Raw genomic sequence first — 20,725 nt, forward strand, 5'->3', positions numbered from 1 at the left:
GATTACACGCACACATACGCACGTGCACACGCGTGCACACACACACACACACACACACACAGGTAGACGGGGGCAGTTGTCCTCACAGGTGGTTCTGGTGAAGTGTATCTTTAAGCTGGCATTGGGGTATGGTACAGCACAATGGGTAGAGGCTGTAGTGCAGGATTTAAGCTGAACCATTTACACTGTGTCACTGTCCTGGGTGATAGTTCCTCATTTTGTATCGTTTGTCTTGTATCATTTGTCTTGAGGCTCTTATTTTGGGAGAGAGAAATTGCAGTTCTTTGTGCAGTGGACTTCCCATTCTAGTAGTCCTGCACATATTATTGCAAATAGGAGTTGTTATGAACTTGAGTTGATACTAACCCCTTATTTCTTTAAGATAAATAAATAAAAAACAGTTTTGAGGGGTTTTAATGCAAAGACTTAGCAAAATTGTTGCGCAAGGAATGTTTACCAATCTTCGTGAGTGATGGCCGGGGCTTCATTTCTGAGGTTAACTTGTTCCATCCACTTGGTAGCATTATCTCCTTATGATGTCACCAGATGGCTGAAAGTTTTGTGACAGTAACAATACCAAGAATCTAGTGTAAATTGAATGTTTCCACCTCATAATTTCTCTCATGAGCTTTGAATCATGTTACATTTTCTATTTAAACTACCATTAAACTTTCCTGAACTGGATCATTCTATCATCTCTTTAAATATTTTATGGAAACATCTTTCTTCCTAGCTTATGAAAAAATGGTACTACTTAAGCTATTTCAGTAACTGTCAAAATAAGAACTTCACTGTATTCATGCACATGTACATTCCTTTTTCAGTCTATCTTACAGTGAAACACATTCTGCAAATTCCTGATGCACACATCTTTCTTTTTTATGGGCATTCTCCAGAGAAGTAAACTGCCAGGCTATTCTGTAATCATCTTTGATGTTGCAATAAATGCTGTGTTCTGTAAAGTTTTTTAACCTTTAACCAGCTAAAGAACAAATCAAAGAAGCAGATTTTTAGATAATTTAAAAAGACTATAGACACAGCAGATAAGTTGAAGTCTGTGTTTGCTGTGTATCAAAACACTGTCCTGCCACAAGAAGATGGAATTTCATTGAGCAGCTGGCAGACAAGCTTAACTTGGTTTAGACATCTCAGCAAAAAGAGAAATATATATCCAAAATGTGTAGGTATTTACACATACAAGCATGTAGTCACAGGACCAATGTTTCAAATTACCTATGCTTCAATATGTACTGAAGATGTCTAATAATGAATATATCCAGCCTGCAGGCAGTAGACATATGCTACTCCAGGCAGCAGGTGCAAATCTGACCTTAAAAAAAGCTTTGCACAGACCAGAGGTACCCAGTGTATCCATTCATGGCTTCCAGACTGTTTTCAAATCTGATTCTGCTCCTTAGAGCAGAATGCAAAATGTTTAGCATATCCCTACCAAGTGACTGTGGATAATGTTGTAATACCATCACTTAATGTCCCCACTTGTTGTTTCAGGGAAAACTTGGTCCTAGTTTTAAAACCTACTAACGTTCTACTGGGTCTTGTATCGCTCGGAGTTCAGCCTTACTCAGTCCAGAGCAAAGGCTTCGTATATAACCTGCGAGGCCCTTGCCATCTCCATAATTAGCCAAGGTAGCTCTCCCTCCACACCGCCACCTTTCTTCCTCATAAGCAGCTTGGCTAGAGATCAAGACCTGCGGGGACAACCTGTGCTTCGTGTAGATAATGTTCCCTTACCGAAATTTCCCAGGGATCACACTGGACCAAGCACCGCTTGCCTTCCTCTGAAGGACATAAACTCAGTCACCCTTCAGGGTACCTGTGGGCGCAGTTCAGGTTACCCGTGGGCGCGGTGGGGTGAGGCCTGTCCATGCCCTCAGGGCCCTGACGCTGTCGTTAGCACTTGTGAGAGTGCCAGGAGGGTTAAATGCTAAAGTTGGGGCTACAAAACATGGCTGTGCTCAGCTGAGGAGGAAGTCTGACACTGAGGTAGTCAGTCACGGCCCTTATCTCTCTGTATAGTTTCATGCAGTAGATTGGTCTCCTACCGTCTGCTGAATCAGAGAATCTGTGTGTGCATTAGTTTAAAGTAACTGAGGAATCTATCGAAAGTGGAATTTATTTAAAGCGGGCGTATTTATTTGAATGTGTATTAATTGTGTTAAATGTTAACTTTTTTAGTGTTTAAGATTATTTCTGTTTATTGTTATGATTTCATTCTTCCTTTTTTTGTTGTTTTTTTGGGGTTTTTTTGTTATGGGAGCTTATAAAAGCAGGAAACGCTGAGTTTGTGGGTATAGTAGTGGTGGGTACAAGGAACACAACAGAGAACAAATGAAGGTTAAGCTTCCCTCTCTGGCACCTGCTCTGTAGTAGAGCAGGTTATCTGGCATCTGCTTAGCAACAGCGGCTGTGCATGGGTTTGTTCAGAATATTTTAGCCAGGGTGAAAGCTCTGCCCATAAGCTGCTGTTCATACAACCTCCATCTCCGTGTGACGGGGAAATTTTGGTGTTGTCATATTTCCATGCAGAGGTTCAAGGAAAAGCACTGAAAATCTTGAAATCCTCTGTGTTAATCTGTATTATTACCATCTAATTAAGCTGTTACCCTAACTGCTACCTAGGCCAGCCTAGGAGTAAGAAAGGTAGTGTAAGATGAGATGCAGAAAAGACACAGTTTTGTGTTCGGCCTTGCACCAGCCATGAGATTAGCAGCAGGTCTTTTAGGCTTCTTCCCAAATAGCCTGCCTCAGTGATAATTTTGTGTTGTCCTCTCTGAGCAAAGGGTACAATTCTCAAGCAGTTTGTGAGTTTATTATTTCTTTACTGCAGTCAACACAATGAAGCTTTCTATATGGAAAGCAGGCTAGGCACCCCTACAAAGTGGGTCATAGCATCTGCACTCCCTGGAGCTTGGAGAAGGACTTGGTGCAAAGTGAAGTGGTTGCTTGAGGCTTCGGCAGTGCACCACCTGCAGCGAGAGCTGCTGCTAGCTCTGGTTAGGCAGCATGTACTCTGCAAGCACTTCCCTTAGTGTTGTTTTAACTAATTTTCTCACTGTTTCCCTCCCAACTCTACCCCTTCTTGCCTTATACTGAGTCCCTGTGCAGAGGACCTTTCAGTCTGTATTTCTACATGCAGTGTCTGGTGAAGTGCAGTGGAAAGTTGGTCTGTCACTAGGTCTTGTAATGGTATTATATTACAACTAATAGTAGTATACATTTGAGCTCAACATATTTCTTTAGTTCTTATGTATACCGTATGAAGTTACTGAGCCAGAATTTGAGGATATGTGTGTCAGCATGTTAACGTGACTGTCAGTGTTAGCCTTGTTACTTTCAGAAGGGTATTACAAATTAATAGCCGCAAGAAAAGAGTAATTGTATGAGGGTCCTGAAGAAAAAGTTGGAATTAGATATTTCTGAATGGAAACATTTCTTAAATTATAACAACACATCTTTTTTTGCTGTCATAATTATTTTGTTCTGGCTCAGCTGAGTTCCCCGAAAGAAAGTTGTTTAGTAAAGACTGTGAAATAATACTATGTTGTTTTATTTTTTTCTTTCATGTGAATGGAGACAGACAGTTACTCATGTTAATGTTTCATTTTAAGGGACTTTTAAATCTCAACAAGATTTTGGTAGTACAAATAGAACTAATTTTTTTATCAAGTAAACTGTAGAATATAAATTATTTCTGGCATCCAGGGCATAGTTGGTGAACTGATGTGACAGTATCTCATAAATTTTCCATCCGGATGATCACAGTGCAGTAGAAGTTTCTTGCTGTGTTGTCAAGCTAGAACCAACTGTTGTCACTGGCTGACCTTTGTTTATAAGTACGTGGGAACATTATTGAAACACTTCACATAATAGAGAAGAGCTGTTTCTCTGCTAGTGAACATCTGTATGTTGCCAAAGATTTCATTCATCTGCTTCTTTTGAATGGAGCACAGGATTCCCTCTCCTCCCCCACTGCAGACTTTTTAAAAGTATAAATGAGCCAATTCCTTACTGCTTAATCTCGCAAAATGTCCCATAGGAGTCAGCGGCGTGATCTGATGAATAAAGTTACAAAATCAGGTCCTAAAACAAGGCCAGAGAATGTTTCATTGTGTTCTGACTTGCGTATAATCACTGAATACAAAATACTGTGTACTAGAGTAGGTGGGTTAGTGAATAATCTTATCCTTTTTTGCTTAGATCAAAATGATTGCGTTAGTTATAGAAATACGCAAGTGTGAAGAACATGCAAAGGGATGCTCTGGTGGGAACCTTAATTATGAATGACTTATTGATGACTACAGGGGAGATGCTAGCCAGCTAGGGGGTGGAAGATTATTGGCTCTGAAGAATAAGAAACTTGTATTGAGAAACTGGTAAAAGCCCTTATTTAAGGCTCATACTTGAAGTTTACTGAGTTTCATTTTGTGATTCCCCTTCAGAACAGAAATCACATGAGGGGAGTACTTCTCTTTTCACCCACACCCCCCACCTTTTTTGCTTAGGCAGAAATAAGAATTTAAAACACTAAAGAATATCTGGAGGCAAATTTTAGTGTAACACAGCAGACCATAATAAATGGAATATCTAGACAGTACGCGTACAAGTTGGCACTAGTGCAACACGGTTTTCCAAAGTCTGTCTCCACATTACAGGGAAAGAAGCTTGAAAGTTTTTGGAGAATTCTGCTTTACTTTTTTCTCAGCAAATGCACTAATGTTTATGTCAAGCTTCTGTTAGCCAGGTGAATTTACAATACAATACATCAAATGAATTGTGTGAACTAATTTTCAATAGCTTCTTTACTATTTTACATTGTCTCCTTTCCTTCTACAGAGTCTACTACTCTGTTCAAGGAGAAGTACAATTTTGAGCTAGAAGAAGAGGCAGGTTTTCTCCAAAGCCAAATTCTATAATGCAGGACACCTCTCCTTTCACAGACTGGAGCGATGGCAAAAAACTGTTCTTGCATGAGGAGAGAGGAAAGTTCTATACATCTGTGCTTTCTTTTCTTATAAAGATTTTAGCTGTTTAGTGATCTCCTATGTGAAATTCTAATTCTGAAAATGTAAATGGTTAATGAAAATTAAGCAAAAAATATGCCTGTATATTCCTACAGTAGTACCCATTTTGCTTCAGTATGGCTTGTCCTGATATGCTTAACTGGAAATCAGATCTCAGCAGGCTTCCTTGTCTGGGTAGCTTTTCTACAAATAACTCAGTGATAAAGACATTTTGGTTTCCTTCTGGATCGTGACTCATGGGTTCCTAGATCTGAGAAGAATTCTTTTGCATTCCAGTCAGTTGATTTCAGTCCTTGAAACAAAAAATCACTTTTGCAATATATCATCACTGCATTTCCCATTCATTTAATTACTTCTAGTAAGTTTTGCAGCACGAAGGGATAATTTCTCAGAGAATGTTTGCAGGATGCGTATTTTGTCCCACCATTTTCATTATTTTCTTTGAGTAGGTTCCTTTACTTCTCGTGAGAGAGGTGCTGGGCTGAGGGGCTGCATTCCACACAGAGCTCTCCACTAATTGTGTGCCTGCTGATGATTTCCCTGTGCACTCAAAAAAAACAGTCTAGGTCCCCAGGTGGCATAAGGAAACAGGGCTTATGAAGACAAGAAAGGTTCCAGAATCAGCCCAGGGGCTGAGGAGCCTCCTAGGACATGTGCCATCTTCATCTAAGCTCCTCAGTAAAATATAATCAAGTTAAAAGTTGTTTTTTTCTGTTCTAAAGTACCTTCAAAAACTACATGGTTATAACTGGAAGCCAGTGTTTATATTTTTCCTATAAGAATCAGAACAAAGGAATATTAATAGCTGCCTGCACATTGTAACATTTTCTGCATAATAACATTTTGCAGGCTTGATATAATTTTCTGCCATGTGCATCAGGCCATTAAATGAGAGGTCTTTAAAATTATCTCACCAGAACTGTTCTTTTTTCCAAACAACACTGAAAGAAAATGAGATCAAAGAATTTCATAAAAGGCCCTTTTCACAGCTTATCTGTCATCAAATGAAGGTATTAGGGAAATGGCCTGAAAAGCTTTTCCTACTTGATACCCCTTTTGAAGTGACTAGAACTACAAAACATGCCATTTCTGCAGAGGATTCCAGTTATGTTTCTCTCTTGTGTAAGAAGAAGGGCACAAAAAGGTGATTACACGAGCTGGCACACCGTCTGGCAGACCTGCAAGATGAGGGTCCCTGCTCTGGGGGCTTGCCTTGGCTTACAGGGAGGCAGGAGCAACCATCCCCCCCTGAGCTCGCTGGGGAGCATGTGACTACCAGCACTGCAGCTTGGGGCAGAGACTGGAAGATTTTCATCAACTCCCAGAAAAGTCCAGTGACCACAGAACATGTTTCTCTCCAGACTAATTTGGCATTTGGGGTTAAAGATTTTCCCAAAACTGACAGTCTTTCAGTTCATTTCTAATGTTAAACCATAGGGGATCAAGTTGATGAAATGGCAGTGCATATAACTTGTTCTGTGCCTTCACTGCATGCCCTGGCCTAACAAATTCCTTATATTACAGCATTAAAATATAATATTGATCTAAATCACATCTGAGTTAACAAGAATCTCATCACTAACCCCTGTGGGTTTTGCTTCAGAACATTAGATACTGTGTCACAGAAAACATTCACATAGGCAGAAAACTTAGTATTCATTACTGACAGAGAAGAACAAGAACAAAATGGTTTGGGGTTTTTTTTTAGAAAAAAGGAAGTAGCTATAAAAATAAAATATTTATATTCATGTGACTATTTTAGACTTACTATGAAATTTTGGTCTGTTCAAGAGACTTAAGCAGAGCTTAAATTTTACCTCATATTCTCACTAACAAAGTAACAAGATGGAAGTCAGGGGAACAAGTTTACAACTCTCTACCTGATATTTCTGTGCTACTTTGAGTTAGTCTAAACTTCATCTTTTTTTAAAACAAGATTAATGAATTTTGAAGCATATTTTCGTTTTACTTGACCTATTATGAGCCTGATACACTATCTAATCCATTCCATAGTAAATTCAGTCAAAATAGTATCCAGACAGAATTACTTATCTGGAAAAATAGTAGGAAGATTGTATTATAAATACATAAGGTATTTGTAATTTGTAATTTACACAGGAAAAAGCTCCATGAAAGAGACTTAGCCTTCATCAGTTATTCTGATGTATATGGTTGGTAGTTAGTTCCAGATTCTAGGGTGCCAGTTTTATTCATATCCATAGCATGTTCCGAAACTTATAATGCAGATGAGGACCTGTACATTTCAATTGCAATATTGAAGTCAGTCAGTCTTGCTGGCCACAGTAATATGTGACTGTTTAAACACTTGAAACAGTCAACTAAAATTTTATAAAAGTGTTAATGCTAAGGGGGTACCCAAATGGTGCATTTTTTCATTCTTTACGATGTTATCATCCTTGTCTGAAGTTTCAGCCAAGCGGACTTCTCCTCATTTTGGGCAGTTTGGATCAGTCTTTGGAAAAAAAACATTAAGCCAGATTTCCTTCTTGAATGCCAATCCAGGTAAAACCTAATCATCTCTTGACATTTTTTGAAAAGAATAGGTGCTTTCCGTAAGGTCCTGGCCAACATTTCTTGCTTTGAATCATAAGTTGCATTTTCCCTAATTCTGTGACTTACTGCCAGTACATAATAGGTTGCCCACCCACATTCCACTTGTTTATCTGATCATCATATATACACTAACCATATCTTTCTTCTTGAACAGTGGTACAGGATGCGTTAGAGGCGTGAAAAACATGCTAAACCTGCGTTCTGTTCTAATGTCAATTTGGTATTTCACAGGGAGGCAACAAAATCTTCCAAGACAAAAGCCACATACCAGATCTGCTTTATGAAGATTAGAGATCTCAAACAAACATCTTGCTTAAAAACCCTATTCCAGCGAGTCACATTATAGTTTGGTAAATGCTATGATGCAAGTCTTTACAGTAATGTGGTGTAAAGGTTATGAGATGCTCTGTGCTACCTCCAAAAGCATTGTTTTGGAAACTAATCAGTTTGCAGCTTTTTCTTGCCTTTACGAGGTTTGGCATGATGGGGTGGAGAGTGTTTCTAGAAAAGAATTACTTCACTGTTTCAAAGAGGGCCAGCTATCCCTGAGACCCTATTCAAGAATTTTAAAATGGTTTTTATTCTGCACACTCTCAGTTGACATAATATCTGAGCTCTCTACAAACAGAGTAGAAATACTATGTAAGCAGTTTTGTAAAATCAAGAAAAATTAGTAACCTGTTTTATACATGAGAAGCCAAGGTACAAAACACCAAAGTAATTCTCTGAAGTTAATATATAGCATGTGGCACAGCTAGGAATTGACATTATGACTAAGGTGAGCACAAACAGTAATGCAATTAATCTGCAGCAGTGAGAAGTGTTTCTGATGGTATTTTCTTGAGTACTGAAACAGACTGCCAATGAAAGTTTAAAAATTCTTATCGGTGATGGTTTTTAAGCTAATCAGATTAATTTCAGGAATTGATGCAATTTCTGGATACCTGTGTATTTTTTCGGCCAGCGAGGCAGAAGATGTTCAAGGAATACTGCTCATTGCTGGCTTCTGCTGCTGACAAGAGGACTGAGAAGGGAACAGAGCATTTCTGGCACAGTGAAGACCCCCTTACAATGCAGTGCACACAAACCCATTTTCCCTCCATTAGGCCAGACCAGTAGAGACATGTTACTTCTGCTTCTAGGTCTTTGTGGACCAAATGGAGTCCATGCAGCAGGGCTGTGCAGGTTCCCAATTATATCCCTGCCTGACTGCCCAGAGAGAGGCAGGCTCATAGCATTGAAACAATTAGTTCCCCTTGGCTTAGGTGCCACTGATCCTGCCTGTCAGCAGTGGAGTACACCAGATGACCTTGCAAGGCTCCTTTATCCTATTTTGTGTGGTTCTCTGAACCTCAAATCAATATCTTAACTTTGAGGTCGTCCTTTCTTTCAAGGGCAAAAAGCCAGATTCAGAATTGAATACTGGGCAAAGCTGAGTAAAACTGAGCAATGAGCCCCTGGCGATAACACTCACCTACTTGAGAGAAATTTGAAGTGTCTGGTTGACAGAAAATACCTTCAATACAACATTTGAATGCATGCATATGTGTGTTTTTTTAAGTGGAAGATGAAAATATCCCAAATTTACAGTCCTTGTCAAGTTTAAAATAGCAGTTCCTATATACAGGGCATTTATTCCAAGAAATGTGGGATTCGCAGAAATTATTCTCATTTTATTTTGAATTCCATGAAAACATTGCTACAAAACAGGAAAAAACACCACAATTAGCCTTGAGTATAAACACTGAAACCAGAGACAGATAACCTGTCATAGTCTCTTGTTGAAGATTGTTACTGTAAACTTCAAAAGGAATCACATGAACAGGAGAGGGCTTTTTGTTATTTTGATTAATGTTATATCTAGTATTTCTTTTGTTTTTGTATTTGTCCTTCCTAATGCTGGGATTGTGAAAGGTGAATTTACGGTTCTGGTTAGTCTTCTGCTCTGGGTGTTGAAGGCTTTCGTTTAGTTTTGTGTACAGCGTGCCTGTACAATTTCCATCAGAAGCAGGAAATGTTTATTCAAGTTCTAAGGGGTGGAATAGTTGCTGCAGTTTTAGGTAATTTTAAACAAACTGTTTGAGCATCCTGTTTAAATAGACTTAAGTAATCACAGTTTTGTACTAGTTGGAAAAGAATTTCATACATGCATGATATGAATAAAATATCATCTTACACAGCATACCAAGGTTGTGATGTATTAATCTGACTTCTTGTGCAATAAAAGTTACAACTTTGACTTTTTTTTTGGGGGGGGGGGGGTAAAATATTTAGTAACAAAACTTATTCCATTATGTGACTACTCTATTACAATATGAAGTATTTCATGTTTAAATTTGCCTGTATTTAATACACGTTTTAGTTTCCCTAATATTTTTAGTAACGTCTGGAGAAATCTAATTCAAATATGACTTTCTGAAATTGTTTGGGAGAAAAAAAGTCTATTCACACAAAGAACTTAGCCCTTAGTGTAGGGAACTAATGAGAATCAGGAAGAATTTATTCACACCCAATTGTATGAGAAACATAAAAGAAGGAAAAAATGGTAGTTGGAGTAGGCTGATAAGTCTTATCAATTGTGAATTTTGCTTGAGGAGTGAATGTTTGAAGCCTTTCCTGAATTCTCTGCTTTAGAGTGTTGTGTGGGTAGATCTGAGAGACAAAAAGCAGTAGTGGAAAGATTCGCTCCCTGGCTTAATAGCATAGGTGCACATCTCAGATTTAAAAGTGGGAGATAGATTGCACAATTTATTTTTGTTTTGTAAAATTTCAATAATGAGGCTGTGCTGAACTGCATACTGGGTCCCCCAGCTTATAGAACTGATTGGAAAGAAAATAAAAAGTTGGCACTCTTCAGATCGTCAGTGTAATTGTACCCAGCCTTATGTCTGTTAATGCATTGTCTTCAAGCTGCAATCTAATGTTAGTGAGATTTTAATTAGAAAGCAAACAAAGGACAGGCGGATTAATGAGTGATAACAATTTAAAAAAATCTGTAAAAAGGGCTACACAGTAATTAATGTAAACAATACATCAAAGTCGTTCCGCGTCTAAGCTTTCATACAGGGTTTACATGGAAGCTTGTTCCTCAACAATGCTATCATTCCACATCTAAACAACTGATAGACAGTGATGTTTAGGGTCATCTGTTGAATCAAAACTGATTGGCAAGATTATCTGGTCTTACTAGTAGGAAGTTCTTGGTCATTAATCACACCTCCACAGTAAGGAACTGGATTGATTCTGTTATGTCCTAAAAGTTTATTACTATTAATATTTTTGGAACTCACCCCACTTTTCCTAGTTAAAGACTCGTACATTATTGTGGAAGAAATAAAAGGTAGAAGCTCTATCCATTGGAACTCATAAAATCTGAAACGAAGGAAATATAAAGAAGGAGGATGGAATGCATAATATATAGGCTTATGTTAACAAAACATATATAAATAAACCCCAAAATTGGAGGAAGTAGTTTTGAAGAGGGAAGGCAATCGTAATAATCAGAATGAAGAGTAAAGGCTTAGTCAGAAGCATTTGCTATAGAGCTGAAACATGGCTATTTTAAGTATCAAGGAGGATGAAAACCAAGATTTGGTCACAATTAAAGGAGTAGAATAAGAGAGAAGATGAAACTAGGTTTCTAGTTTAAGTGACAAGTATGCTTCTCCAGATAGTGGTAGGGACAGAGACCAGAAGAAAGGATGCTTTTGGAGTCCAGTTTTTTGGAGACAACATAAAGCATTCAGGAGAGTATCTTAAAGAAAGTCAAGAGGTGATATTGGAAAACAGAGGTTTAAAGACAGGCAGTTATCCATTCCAATATACTAGTTAAAGTCAAAGTCAGAAAATACTACGGAAATACAGAGTAAAGTTGAACTTTTCTTTTGTCTTGACTTCCATGTTTACTCCATGTCCTCTTCAATTTTAAAATCCCTTACCCATACTCTCTGTTCTGTTTTTCTTTCCATTTATTATTTTAATTATTCTCATTCAACCATACCTTTTGAGAAATTCAAGGAAAAGCAGGTACGATTAAGGGAGTAAATAAACCCTGTAAAAGAATCTAATTGCTTCAGAAAACATATTGGCTTACTTTACAATACTTTCTTTGCTTTATAGATGCCAAGACAGGATTAATCTATAATGCCTTTGTTTGTGATCTTTCCTTTTATTTCAGTTTATGTAATTAAAGAGTTCCCAGGACTGCTTTACATTTATTTTATTCATCAAAACATACTTCTCAAATGTTATGAAAACGCAGTCCAAAAATAATCCAATCCAAACCAAACCCATTCAATTTTCTCTTGGAACAAAATCAATGATAAAGTCATACCTTGTATCTCATTTTTAGCTGAATAAACACTATGTCGTCCCTTAATAATGTATAATTTTTTAGGGTGTTGACTCTGTATTCTCCTACTTCTCATGTTTGAATATATCCTGGAAATATATGTAGCAAGATATTAGCAGGCATAGTTCAGTTGCTTCACAATTACTATTTGAGGGTGAAATCCTGTTCCCATTGAAGTCGCAAAGATCTTGTTGGGTCACTGTGTGTGTGTTCATACAGTATGAGAGAAATTATATTTTCATAGTGTTAGGAACCTATATTTTGATTGTTAAATTTTAATGAAAGATATGGGGAGAAAAGATTAAGTAGCAAAAAATCAAAAAGTTTTTCTCTGTTACTGAAGTTATGAGAATCAAAAGAAAAATGGATTTACCAGTCCCAGGTGGTACAGATAAAATATTCTCTCTACTCTTGCATCCTCTTTTCTTGTAAATTTGTGTCTAGTTCCAACTGGTCATGTCATTGTTTTGACCAACAAAAGACCAGACTTTTAGAAAAGTAGTTTTCATAGGAACTGAGTATATTTCATCCAAAAAGATCATATCTTCTAATGTTGAAACACTCACCTGCCGTGCATGTACATGTTGTGCATCTCATTGTTTATCCCATGTTAGTGCTTGAGAATTAATATTCTTCTCCTCTAAAAATTCAATCCTCTCCCAAATTCATGATAAGCAGAGCAGAGAGCAGAGCTTTTAGAGTAATTTTTCTTGTGAATTCTGATTAGGAAACTGAAATGTGCACCCAGGAAAGCTAGAAAAGTAACTTGAAATATTGTTGTATAACAGAAAAATGCAACAGCAGAGCAATTTCAGTCTCAGGGCTGTTAATTCAAGTTTCAATATCTGTACTTTTGAAGAGATGATCAACTAAGCTGCAGAATGTGACAGAAATACTCCTTCCCGTTGAGGATGGGATGCGCATAATAAGAAAGATATGAAAGGGAATAGGAGACTTAGCACTGTCCAACTCTGGGAACAGAGCTGCTGCTAAGTCTTTTGTTCAGGCTCTCTAATGACGTGATATTTTGCTAAACAATTCAGATTAATTTCCAATTGGCATTACTGGAAATGTCCTACAAAGAACTAAACCAAAACAAAAGAAGTAGGAGTTTGAGCGGAACACAATTTCTGATATTTAGAATTGGCAATTATGTGTTTGGTGAATGCCACAAAAAATATTGGTTCTGTTGGGATCAAACATGGAAGTATTTAATATAAAAGTAATGAAATGGATATTCTGATATATTAGAAAATGATCATCATCTAGAAAGTCATGTAAGGCAGCCTTTTTATTTCTGTGCACCATCACTGGCAGCGGGAAGGGCAGCAGTATCCCCATTGGGAGCAGGAGCTCCCAGCTCGGTGGCAGATTGTGTACCACAGCTTGGGGGTCACACCTGTAAGCCATAGCACAAGCGTTTTGCATCAGCAGCATTTTATACTTGTGATATAGGTGCAGCAAAAGGGTAGCAATGTTGGGAATGAGTATGGCTGCTCATAGGAATGTGAATTGATGCTTCCTTTTCCTGTTGTTGCCCACTTGCATCCAGACTGTTGACTCTGGAAAGGTTAAAATAGCAATGTAAGATGGTTCAACTTCAGTAAATGTTAGAAAAAGTTAACTTAGCAAAATGTTCATCAAAGACACTCCCTGGCCTGCAGTCCAAACCTCTTTTGTGTTTGGAAAACTGAACTGTATCTTTAGTTTAAGGCACAGTAAAGATGGCATCATGTTGCAGTGGAACCGTCATACCAAAACTACTCATTCAGAGGCGCTCTGTCTATAGGGCAGCGATGAGGAGCCTAACGGAGGGCAATGCCTGCATCTTCTGAAGAGTCTCTTATGCTACACTGGTGACTAGAAAAGCTAAGTTTTGTGATTTACTTTATTGCAAAACTGACTGTGTTTGGTGATATCCTTAAGCTCTAGCTTCTGAAATCATAAGACCATCTGAGATCGATCAGATTTTCTTCTAAAAGCAAAGCTGTAATTCTCATTGGCTCCAGAGAGAAATCGGAGAGACAACACAAAGGCCTGTATTTTTGCTTAAAGCAAGCAAAGGTGATATTTAAACCCTACAAAAATGTTGAGAGATCTGCATCATGATTTTGAATGTTTCAGATCGGTAATATTGAGCATTGCAAAAAGAACAAAGGCATGGCTCTAAAACCACCCTCTTTTGAGTATGTGATACAGCCAGAAGTTTAGATGCTATTCTTGGTAGTTTTTCCTTACCAGCTATATGTCAGTGTTGTTAGTGGTTCTTTACAGAGGTCAGTGCCAGAATGCTAGTCCACCTGGATCCTGAATTTGATCCAGTCTGGCAGTTTCTGTGCTTCTAAGGTAGGGTGGGAAAGGCACTTTTTTTTTTTTTCTGCATCCTCTTTTTGTAATCAGTAAGAAGTCAGCCAAACATTTCTAGCCCCCTCCAGGAAACATCCCTGATAAGTATAGCATTTAGGCATTTAATGAGCAGGATAAATGCACATGCTTAATGTTAAGCATATTTTTAAGTGCTGTGCTTTGAATCTGAGTCTTAGAGTAGATGATTAAAGAGAAACAGCAAACATTTATGAATTTCTGGACTCCTATCTATAAGCTATGTAATCTGCAGGCTTGGATTCACCGGTGGGAGGTTAATTAACTTCCATCTTCTGCTGTTTTTGCTCATCCAAAGCAATGCCACATCTCGTCTCTTTTTCTTCAACCCTGCACACCAGATGCTGTGGGCCAGACCAAACTGTAATGTTATGTGAAATTTGGAGAGGGCTTCTTCTAGGTCCGATGCTTACAGGCCTGCCTGCCATGTGATGCCAAGCACACATTTAATTTATTAGTGTTTTCAAGCCTCACTGTTTTACTGAGTGCTTAAATTTGTTTTGTTTTGTTTTGTTTTTTTCTTAAACACACCAAAATGTGGTGGCTACCTAGTGGTTACTTGCAAACAGTTACTGTCTGCAAGCAAAGTTTATTTCTAGTCCTCTGTCATGGAGTATAGCTTGAAAACTTGAACTTTGAAGTGATAAGCATCAGAAGTAAATAAAAAGAACTCAATATATATTTTAATAACCTAATTACGTTGCAGTGTCTTATGAGAGTTTGAGGCAATTCAAATAACCATATGTGAGTGTTCAGGATTGGCAACATTGTTTTCTATAGCTTAACAGTTCTGATTCTTTTTTACATTTTGGGGAAAAATATTTTGTGGACAAAGTAGCTGATAAGAGATAAGAGAAGAAATAATAAGCCTGGAATTTGTCCGGCAGGCCTTGAGTAGTTAACAGAATTGACATTATCGCTTTATTGTTATGGCTAAATTTAAAAAGAAATAGCATCATGTAAATATCTCTATTATTATATAAAATTGATTACAATTCCTTATGTATATGTGGGTGCACAGATATATGTGTGTGTGTTTATTGCTTATTACTACATTTTGATTCTCTTCCCTTTTTCGTATTTCTCACTTTTTCTTCTCCCAGCCTCTTTAGGTTTTTGGTTATTTGGTTGCCGGCTTTTCCTTTTTCAGAATTGTAGCGTTTGTTTCTTTCATTTCTTGACGCAAATCCTGCTGTCGCCTAAAGTGTAGCTTCAAGCAGTTCTTTGTGTAACTAAAAGAAATTAGCTAAATAGCACTGTTTTAATTAATTTCAGGACCGCCTCTTTTTCGTCATGGAATATGTAAATGGAGGAGACCTAATGTTTCAAATCCAGCGCTCACGCAAATTTGACGAACCTCGATCCCGCTTTTATGCAGCAGAGGTCACATCAGCACTCATGTTTCTTCATCAACATGGCGTCATCTACAGGTACTTTTTTGATCAAAAATAAAGTATTCTTGAGGCTTAGGGCTGGTTTTGGCTGAAGTCCTCTGTCTCTTAGCAACCAGATTTAGATTAGTTGTTTGTTCCAATTTGCTTACATAGAACTTTTTTGGCTGTTTATCATTCCGAATGTTAACATTTGAATAGCCTCTGCAGCAATCGCCAGCTGTGCGTGCCAGTTTTGTATTATAGTACAAATAAAGCTTTTTTGAAAAAGCTTGGCACAGTGTGACCTAGCGGTGACCTTTCTGCAGATCCGCGCAATTTCTTCACTTTCCTCTCTGTGCCATAGATTTCCTCTTGGTTTCTACCTCCCTGCCACTTCCTGAGTTTGTTTGTCCTAGTTGTCTCCAGGCTGATAGAAGCGGGATAGTAGTTTGCAATGCTTTACTTTATGCCCCTTCCTCTTAACTGTTTGGGTGAAGCCTTAGTCACCAGCAGGAAGTGGCTCCACGCAGCCGGTTTTGATTTGCTTGCAAGTGCCCCTCATCTATTTGCAAAAAAACCCCCAGAATCTCTAGTCTTGAACACAAAAATGTGCATATTCTTGCTATGTTGTGAGGAATGTATTTAGGGGTAAGCATTTATTATTAAAAATAAAGGATCACTTTGGAAATTTTCACCCTGCTGTCAATGTGTTTATTAGGTTTTTATCTTGTCTTTCCATCCTTCCTCTCTTTTTTACTTGTTTTTAGCAGCCTATTGTTATTTCTGATAAATTCAGACTCTTACAGGCAGAATAGCTTATAGGTTTTGTGATAAAGATCTGTTCTATCTTACTAAAAACCCAGAATACTATGAATTTAATTGAGATTTGATGTTCTTGCTCTCTTTGAGAGTTATCAGTTTTGATTTTGGGGGCGGACAGGCAGTCTTAGATTTCTTAAGCAATAGCATCAAGAGAGGATGTGGAATTTATCAAAGCCATGGATTCATTTTTAATGCTGCTCTTGAGAGTATTAGAAATTGAAAGAAGTTAATTTTAAATAAATAATTTTTAGTAACCGGGACTGGGCAGCAACCTTCATCAGAGGTTGTTGGCTTTCCCACCAACAGGAATTCTGAGTGAAAGCTCTCACAGAATAGGTCTGCTTTCCAGAGACATCACAAACAGCAGGAGACTGCATCTTCTAAGCAAAACAGCTCTGTGAAAATTTTCTTTCAGTCAAAAATCCAGTTTTCTTTAGAAAACTTTTTTTGCTAGCTGCAGCTCTTCGTTTCCATCTTCTGTTGACACTGGTATGGTGTTTGATGCACACTGTGTTTGACTTTTCTCTCTACCTTTATATAGGTTTGTTTTCAAGTGCTGAAGACCCAACTATATTTCTAAACTTTGGTACCCTTATAACATTTCTTTCTCCTTCTCTGCATTTATTTTCGAGCAAATATATTTGTAGTTTTAGATAGTAGAAGGTGTCAATTTCAGAATTTCATAAAGAATCCGTAATAAAGGAGCAGACAAATTTGGTGCTTTAAAAAGTTAAGGATTTGAGGATTTGTTTCCATAAAAACACTGAGATAATTTCCCTTTCCTAAAGGTGGTATTTACACACATTGTAATTAACAGTCAGTTTAATGATTGCAGTGAACCACTCACACAGAAAATCCACATTGGTAAAATTACCTTCCTCCTGCTTTCAATGTGTATGCATCCATTCTCCCTTTTCCCTCCCACCTCCCATCCTTTCACACACATTCTCTTTTCTTGCCTCTTTCTCTTTTCTTCCTCCCTTTTGCCTTGTTTTATGTGTAGCTTCTGCTGTGCGTTGACTCCAAGCTGAACTGAATCACTTTGTGTGCATTCATTCAATGTTTGGCTTTTTATTGTCCTCGAAATGGTTGGATCCCAAGAGAAATATCTTTATGATGGAACAACGCTTTGTAATTTAAAGTCTGCAAGATACTTTGACTTTTGATTCAGAGGCTATGCTGACATGGCTTTGATAGTGGCATGTTATATTAGGTGTATTATCAGATGAGGCAAAAGAGGAGAAATAACGTGAGTTGTAGGATGAAAAAAAAGAAAGAAAAAAACGTTAGGGACACATCTAGTCTTATTCGGCTTTGACACAGGCTTGTGCATCTGGATAAGGTTATGTCCATAAGAATAGCTTGTTTTCCCATCTGAGGATTCTAAAAGTTTCAGCAATACACAACATGTATATCCTAGTTACTCTATAAAATACAAAGAGAAGGAAGAAATTAGCAATTGTCTGACAAAAAATTAATCATAAGAATATGTCACAATTCATTCATAGTGTGCCAAGCCCTAGGAGAATACATATATTACAGTACAGTTGTCTTGCACGGAACAGTTTCAGCCTGATTATTCAGTACCCCATTGCATCATTTATTGCAATGTTAAAAATGCACTGGGATCAAGTCACTCCTGTACATCTCCAAAAGCTGCTATTAACTGCCAAACAAGGGAAGGAAAGGAGAAAAAAAAAGAAAAGAAAAAGAAAACCTATGCTCTTGAATAACTACCAGTCATAACTACCTAACCTACCTTCAGATATTTTAATAAAGAATACCTGTCTTCCATGTAATTATATGTCTAGAAAAAACATGGTGGTGTGAAATTAATGGTTGTTCTCCCAAGTGGGAAATGCTGCTTGTGTGGGTAATACTTCAAGGAAAGTGGAAATATATAAATAAACAAAGAAGTTTGATGGAAATGCAGGTTTCAAAATAACTGCTATGCCTTCTGATCTTTTTTCAGCCATGTATGTGGAAGTATCGGTTTGGAGCTAAACATAGCTATACTTTTGGAAGTAAATAGCTAGCTTTAGCTAGAGCTTTGGCTTGTTGGTTAGATTTTAGAAAGTGCTATGATGATACTGAATGATCATCTTTTTTAATAACTAGTTTATCCTCATTTCCTCTGAAGTTCAAAGTGAAAGCTAGTTCCCTGTTTGGCAATAGAAGTTATTCTTTAAGTTCACATCTTTGCAACTGGCACAACAGCAGCTCCCAGACCTGTCCAATTACCTGTGTGTTCATTGGAATTATGTATCTTCCTGTTGTTCATAGAGTTTATGTTGGGAATAAAGATTTAAGTTCACCATTTTTTATAAATTAAGATTCTGCTGTTACTAAATTCATCCTGCTTGATAGAAAACCTTTAGGATAATTTTCACTATGGAATTTTTAAGGGTATTACATTACTGTTGTGTCAAAAACACTTCAACAACTTAATAAAAATATTTGCACAATCCCTGCCACTTTCCCTCTCATCTGACATTCAATTATTCAGGCATATGTCAAGTTGGGGCCTAATAATACAAGCAGAGTCAATCAACACTACAGATATTTCTATCGCAGTTTCTGGCAGTTATTATTATTTGTGTTATGCAATTGCACCAGTATGAAAAAATGTAACCAAGCTTCAGGAATTAAGGGCTAGACTATGAATCACATTTTGCCTGTGAGCTGAACTGGACTTTGAACTCAGTGATGAAAGGTTGTGGACTGTTTTCACTGTCACCTGTCTCTGGAGTCTGGTATATTTAAAGTCAGTCATCAACAGCTTAATGTATCTTTTCACATAGGGAAGATGCACCAAACTGGGTGTTAAGAAACCATCAGTTCAATACGTTGCTCTTATACTGACTTTTTATATTTCTGTGCACATTACAGAGTTATATGTAAATGTAGCATGTTCTCATTTAGCCTGGAGTCATTGGGCTGAACACAGGAATCCGTGGGTGTGTGCCTCTGGCTCTCATTGTGGGAGTTCAAACAAGGTGAACACATGTAGCCCATTCGGGCCTTAAATACATACAAAGAATTCTTGTTTCCCCAGCTGAGGACATCAGCAATAGAACAGGGTACCACTTCATTAAAATAAATGCCTGTGCCCCTAGTTAATATTTGATTTAAAGAACAAGCATGCAAGCAACACAGCTTGTTTCAGTGAAGACTTGAGGGGCCAACAGTTACATGTTGCAGTGATCTCTACCATGTTTCAGCACCAGTCAAATAATTAAACAGGGTACTCTTGCTGTAATGCAAAATAAACATGAAAAATATCTTAACTGGCAAGTTCATGTCACCTGCTTTGCCTTATCTCATTCTTCTGGTTTAGAATCTAACGTCTGCGTAGAAGATGTTGCCTTCAAATTGTGCAGCACCTGGTCACAGGGAAGTCCTCATTTGTAACTTGGGCTATCGTGTTCCTCAGTGATATGAAGTAAAAATCCAGTCAGTAACTTACTGTAGGTTTCTGAGGCTGTGTGCACTTTGTAATTAGTATGTCATCTGTGTCGAAGGATATATTAACATCGAGTTGAGGAGGATGTGAATATAAATATGCCGATGCCAGTCCTTGAGTACCTCCAGGCTTTTTTCTTACACAAGTATGCTACCAACTTGTTTGAATGCTAGTCGAATTTTTCCTTGGCTGGTCAGTTTTCCAAGCAGACCCATTTCTCAGGGAAAACCACAGCAGTGTTGCAGAAAGAACAACTACATAAAATTAAAAGCATTTTCATTAGCGTGTTTTTCTGTGAAATACAGAATATTTAGAAAGTCTGACTTCAGTGGTGTATGATTCAGTACACCCGTGGCAGAGTAATGAGGAGTTATATTTACACTGATGAAAATGTTGCATGGTCAGTGGTTAGCATGTTAAAAGTCATCATTCTCCCAAGTTACCTCATTGGGTTATTTCTGAATGGTAGCAACCAAATAAAAGGATTGAAACACATTCCATTCCTGCCCCCCCTTTTTTTTGGCTTTTTGAAATACAGAGCTAAAATTCAGAGGGACTTAGACAGGGAGCACATTGGTTTAATTTTTTTTAACTACGTAAAGATCATCTTATTGCAGATCTAAGCCATTAAGGGTTGAATTGCTTCTTGAACTAAGACCCGTGAAGGAGGGTAAGAAAGACCTTGTACCCTTACGTAGCATATTCAGACCGAAGCATG

General features: G+C 37.8%; 1 protein-coding gene across 1 annotated transcript in view; it reads left to right on the forward strand.

Moving 5' to 3' along the window:
* Positions 1-20,725, forward strand: part of PRKCE (protein kinase C epsilon) — a 301,961-nt gene that overhangs the window by 229,156 nt on the left and 52,080 nt on the right. The window contains exon 11 of the mRNA XM_013943872.2: positions 15,625-15,779. Coding sequence (XP_013799326.1) covers positions 15,625-15,779 — 155 coding nt within the window. The remainder of the gene's footprint in view (positions 1-15,624; positions 15,780-20,725) is intronic.

Source organism: Apteryx mantelli, chromosome 3 (genome assembly GCF_036417845.1).
Source record: "Apteryx mantelli isolate bAptMan1 chromosome 3, bAptMan1.hap1, whole genome shotgun sequence".
NCBI classification, from domain to species: Eukaryota; Metazoa; Chordata; class Aves; order Apterygiformes; family Apterygidae; genus Apteryx; species Apteryx mantelli.